The sequence below is a fragment of the Sus scrofa genome, chromosome 9, assembly GCF_000003025.6.
Source record: "Sus scrofa isolate TJ Tabasco breed Duroc chromosome 9, Sscrofa11.1, whole genome shotgun sequence".
Taxonomy (NCBI): Eukaryota; Metazoa; Chordata; class Mammalia; order Artiodactyla; family Suidae; genus Sus; species Sus scrofa.
Window position 1 is genome coordinate 10,862,456 of NC_010451.4, and position 6,000 is coordinate 10,868,455.

The following is a 6,000-nucleotide window of genomic DNA, read 5'->3' on the forward strand; positions in this document are numbered from 1 at the left end:
CGCAAACCCTGCCCAGCCCCCTCCCGGAGGCGAGGCTCAGAACAGCCCCAGACCCAAGCTCTGCTTGTGGTCTGGACATCACACACAGATGCTGACTCCCCGCACTGCTGCTGGGGTTCTCACCACAGGCTCCCGGCCTCCCAGGCCCCACAGACCCTGCTCGGACCCCATCACTGTCCCGACCACACTCTGGCCCTTGTCTGCCAGCATGTCAGGCCCTTTCCCACCAGACTGAGAGCAGCTGGAAGGCAGTGCCTGTATCTGACTCATCTCGGAGTCCCTAGGCCCCTAACACAGGTGCTGGACAGGCAAGAGGCTGAATAAAAATTGTGGATCCCTGTCAAAGATTACATGACGTCTTGCACACCCCCCATGATGGGCCACTCACTACCTGTTTTGGCAGCTAATTTTGATGTCATTCACTTTGTTAGAAGAGCCTTCATTACACTGAATCCAAATCCCTTTGGCCCTCCTTTCAGGACTGGGTGTGAAGAGGCCGCTTAGGACCGCTGGGCAAGGTGGGGAGGGCTACTTCGTTTGGGCAAGGCCAGCATCAGCCTGGGCTTGCCCGGTGGCAAAAGGCCAGGCCCGTTCTGAAGAAAGGACGCTGACCTCCTCTGCCACAGGAGCGGGGCCATCCCTTCCTTCTTATTCCTCGCCTCCCTCCCTTCCTCCCTTTTCCGGAAGGCCAAGCGCTGCCTGTCTGCCCGCCGAGGAGCCTCCCCCAGTCTGAGTTGGGTCCAGATAACAAGAGCCGCAGTGAACACCTTGGAGGACTTATTAAACTGCTCTACGTCGCAGCGCACTAAGCATCTATCCTAAGGACGTCACGGATTTCAATCCCATTATTCTGCACAACAACCTCGGGAAGGACAGGTGGTCATGATCACGATTTTATGGACGAGCAAAGAGAGGGACAGGCCACAGTCCGTGAGGGGCAGAGCCTAGGCTGGCACCCGGGCAGCTTTTCTCAGGCATCTGGGCTCCCAGCCACCACCCACCCTGCCTCCCACCCAGGCTCCTAAGAAGGCAGCTCAACTCGCGACCTGGAGGAAGTGAGGGAAGAAGCAGAGACAGGAAAGCGGTCCGGGGCTGGGGAGCGGCCAGCACAGCGGTTCTGAAGCAGGAGTGTGGCTGGTGTGCTCAACGGGAGGGCAGCGCAGAGTGTGCCAAAGACTGAGGGCAGGGAAGCCGAGGGCGGCGAGGGCTCTGGCTGCACTCTGGGTGAGACGGAGCCTCTGCAGCCTCCGGGCAGGGAGAGCCGGATCTGGCTGTTTGCCAAGGATGCTCCAACCTGCTCCAACCTGGATGAGGTCCAGGGACAAGGGCAGGAGCAGAGTGGCCTGTTGGGAGGCCACTGAGTAATCCAGTGAGAGATGGCGGAGTAGGCGGGGACCTGGATGAGAGAGGAGGCAGGGGAGTGGTGGGCAGGGCCCTGGTTCCGGGCAAATTCTTTTTTTTTTTTTTTTTTTTTTTCGTCTTTTTGCCATTTCTTGGGCCGCTCCTGCAGCACATGGAGTTTCCCAGGCTAGGGGTCAAATCGGAGCTGTAGCTGCCAGCCCATGCCAGAGCCACAGCAACGCAGGATCCAAGCCACATCTGCAACCTACACCACAGCTCACGGCAACGCCGGATCCTTAACCGGGCAAATTCTAAAGCTGTGTGCTAACAGGCTGGGCATGGGGTGTGAGGAGGGGGTGCCGGAGCCTTGGGCAGGCTGCGATCGCCACTACCTGCAATGGGAAAGACGCTGGGAGGAGGCTGGGCAGACCAGGAGTTCAATTTCAGATAATGTCATATTGGAGATGCCACCTAGGCATCAAAGCATCAAGTAAGAGGGGACACTGCGAGGTGGCAGGATCCTGAAGGACACATCATCCCCAGCCTCACAGAGCCGATGCTCTTGAAGACCAGCCCCAGGCTCCACGCTCCAGGGGCTACTGTCTAGTGGCGGAGACAAGGGCAGCAGAGATAACATCACGCAATGTGCTCAAACCCATGATGGGCACAGCCAGGGGCTGAAGGAGCCCGGAAGAAACCTTTACAAAACTCCTCCTGCATCAGCCCTGGCTCACAGACCTCACCCTCTGACAGGTGTTCCTTCCTTCATTCAGCAAATCCATCAGCAAACATTTCTGGAGCATCCACTGGGTGCTGAGCTCAGTGCCAAGAATTGAAGATGCGATGGCAGATGAGGTTCACGGTCACTGCCAGCACTGTGGTGCAGCTCACCTTCTACTGGGGGTGGGGGGTGAGGGCTGGTGCTCTAAGCCAGTGCAGGGACCATGGTTCATTCACTCCTCTATCCCGGGGGCTGAGCACAGTACTTGGTACCTAGTAAGTCCTCCATCCATATTTGTGGAAGAAAAGAGGGGTAAATAAACAGGCAAAGGCTTCTTTTTATGAGTGCCCACCAGTCTGGGGAGAGATGGCATGGGTCCTTTTCAACATAGGACACATACCCTACGAAGCTGTGCCCCAGGGGCTGTGGGAAACACCGAGGCAAGGCCCCCCAGCCCTGACTGCAGCTGTTCTGGAAGGAAAGGAAGGATTTAGCCAGGCAAGGTGGGGGCACTCTAGGAAGAGGAAATGCATATGCACGTGGAAACCCAAAAGGTGGCAGGTGTGTTTGGGGAAAGGTGAAGAGGAGAAGCGTGGGGAGATGGAGCTGGAAGAGCAGCAGAGCCTAGGTATGGATGGGGTGGCTGCTGAAGGTTTGGGGCAGGCAGGGATGTAAGCAAGTCTGGCCAGACCTAAATTCATCCACCACCAGCAGTAACAATAACCAGGTGTGCATCTGGGGTGCACTTGTGTAGACACATAGGTGTGTGTGTGCTCATCTCTGCTGATGCACTTGTGTGTCTGTGCAGTTTTGTCAAAAATGAGAGGCTGGGTGGATGAATGTCAGGAATGAGAACGTGTGGGCCTCCTGTCTCACACTCTGCCGTGGTCAGGGGTAAAAGGAATTCTGTACTGGGAGTCGATAGACCAGGGGCTCCCTGTGTGACCTTGGGCAAGTCACTTAACTGTTCTGAGCTTCGCTTTTCCACTGGGACATGTGGAGGACCTTGTCACAAGGCTGCAGTGTAGTTTAGGAGGGCAGAGAGCTAGGAACCGGCTCTGTAAGTGCTTTGGCTCTGCTTGGCCTTGGGGAGGCCTTGCTAGTCTTCCCTGAGGCATAACAACCCTTGGTTCAGTCTTATCAATGGAGGGTCAAGCCTCTTCCTTGTTCCTGCTCCTGCCCCTCACCTGAATGTCCACATGGAGAGCCTTAATGAATGAATGATGGATGGATGGATGAGTGAATGAATGCTGAATGTATGGGTAGATGGATGGATGCATGCATGAGTGAATGAATGATGGATGCATGAGTGAATGAATGATGGATGGATGGATAGATGAGTGAATGAGTGATGGATGGGTGGATGGATGGGTAGATGAATGGATGGATCATGAGTGAATGAATGATGGATGCACGAGTGAATGAATGATGGATGCATGAGGGACTGAATGATGGATGGATGGATGGATGGATGCATGAGTGAATGAAAGGTGGATTAGACAGACGGAGGGACACATGAATTACCTCTCATGCATAGTGTGTTGGGATCATACCAGCAGCTGGAGTCACGTGCCGGAGGGACACCTCCTGGAAAGTGTATGGCCCCTGCCCAGGGACTGCACCTGCCACGTGCCTGTGTCCAGGATGTGAGTGGGGACCAGCTGGCTTCCCCGACCATCTGTGTCCAACACGACGTACTGAGCCAGCCTCCTGCCCTTCTCATCTGATCTGGATCCTCTGGCTAAAACCAGCCACATCCAGAGACGCTGTGTGGCCCCCTAAGGGGGCTCCTGAGAGTCCTGGCCCACAGCTCTCAGAGCGGTTCAGGGCGTGTGCCAGCAGGACAACGGCATCGTAGATGGTTCCAAAGAGCGGGGACACCTGTGAAAGAGAATGTCTCTCAACCTCAGAACCCCAGGGCATAAGCCCGCAGGTATTTCTGAGTCCTGGCCCTTCTTTTAGTCCATTACCTTGGTCCCCACACAGAAGCCTCGCCATCTCCTCGGCCACCACTATCGTGGCAGCCGCCACCCCACATGGGCATCTCAAACTCACCCAGTATGTCCCAAACAGAACTCCGGGTTCTGTAGGGTTCTTCCTGGCTCTACTGCACCAAACCCCACTCCCCCAAATTTCAGGAAATGGAACGACCACCTGCCCAGGTTCTCAAGCCTGGCACCTTCCTGGATCCCAGCGCCTCTCCTTCCCTCTTCCAGGTCATCATCCAATCTTTTTGGCTTTATTTCAGAATCGATTCCCAATCCAACTGACTTTCCCTACCTCAACTCCTGTCACCTGGGGCCGAGCCCCCTCACTGCTCACCTGAACCACACAGGAGCCTCCTAAGGGCCTCTCTGCTTGCCCTGGCCCTCCTGAGACCACTCCCCATCAAGCAGCCAAACCATGGCTTTAAAAAACAGAAATCAAATCTTTTCTTACTTCAGCTCTGCTGATGGTTTCCCTTTTCATTTATGGTAAGTTCAGACTCCTTACCCTGATTTACAAAGCCTCACAAAACCATGGCTTTCCTGTTGTGGTGCAGCGGAAACGAATCCAACTAGTATCCATGAGGATGCAGGTTCGATCCCTGGCCTTGCTCACTGGGTGAGGATTCAGCCCTGCCCTGAGCTGTGGTGTAGGCGGCAGACAGGTCTCAGATCCCACGTTGCTGTGGCTACAAGGTAGGCTGGCAGCTGCAGCTCAGATTGGACCCCTAGCCTGGGAATCATATGCTGCGGGTGGGGCCCTAAAAGGCAAAAAAAAAACCCAACCAACCAACCCAACAAAAAGCTTCACATGATCAGGCCCCTAGACAGACACACACACTCACACGCACACACACCTATGAGAGAAAGACAGGCACACACAGTCATGCACCCAGGGAAGGCCCCGCCTGGGTGAGGAGCACGTGCACACCGGCCCACGGCCCCACACCCTGGGCCCCACGAGGGGCCGCGCTGACCCACCTGCTCTGGGTCCAGGCGCGCAGCCCCTCCGCCTGCACCGGCCGCTTCGAAGGCCTTGTCTGCCACGCCGGACTCCAGGCTGACGGTCAGCACCGTATCGTAGGCCTCCCGCAGGGCCCCGCCGTCGCCCAGGGCCGGGTAGGAGCGGTTGCGGAAGGGCAAGGCGAAGAGCAGCGTGTCGTAGCGCAGGAAGACCAGCCTGCCGTCCGCCAGGCCCCCGGCCCACGCCCGGCTCATTAGCGCCGTCTGCTCAGAACCGCCCAGGAGCGCCGAGTGCATGCACAGCACCACGACTGGGGGAGAGGCGGAAGTTCAGCCGGGAGGCTGGGAGCGGGGCTGGGAACTCAAGGTCCACTCCGCCCCCTCTGATGCCCCGCCCCTCTGATGCCCCGCCTCCTCTGATGCCCCGCCTCCTCTGATGCCCCGCCCTCCGTCCGAGGGAAAAGCGGACTTTCTCTTTTTCCCGCTCCCCCTGCAGCAATAATAGCCAAGGTCACCAAATCTGGGTGTGGCTGACCTAATAGGGAAAAAAAAATCCTCTCCGCTGAGGATACATTTGCGTTAACGTTTCTCTTTACCCTTCCCAGCACATCAGTGTGAGCGACTTTCCGCCCTCCCTCGACCCCACTGGCTCTGACGATGGCTGCTATTTATTGACGGCTTGCTCTGTGTTGTCCTAAAGTACTTCGAGAAACATTTAGTCATGCAATTTACAACACAGAAAAGTATGTTCTTCGTGATCTCTACTTTCAGAGGAGGAAACCAAGGCACAGAGAGGTTAAGGAGTTGCCCTAGAACACACAGCCCTCAGGGTGAGAGAGCCAGGGTTGGAACCTGGGCAGACTGGCTTCCAGTTTATCGTCTTTTCATTTTTTAAGATTTTTTTTTTTAATTTAGATGATTTATCATTTGCAGCAACATGGCGGGACCTAGAGATGATTATACAAGTGAAGGAGCCAGGCAGAGAAAGAC

The 6,000-nt window shown here is 56.0% G+C and overlaps 1 protein-coding gene across 1 annotated transcript in view; it reads right to left on the minus strand.

Annotated features, from left to right (window-relative positions):
* LOC100523457 (olfactory guanylyl cyclase GC-D-like) overlaps positions 1-5,369 on the minus strand; it is a 34,815-nt gene extending 29,446 nt beyond the window's left edge. The window contains 4 exon segments of the mRNA XM_021062551.1: positions 3,587-3,665; positions 3,667-3,792; positions 3,794-3,943; positions 5,029-5,369. Coding sequence (XP_020918210.1) covers positions 3,587-3,665; positions 3,667-3,792; positions 3,794-3,943; positions 5,029-5,307 — 634 coding nt within the window. The 5' untranslated portion in view covers positions 5,308-5,369.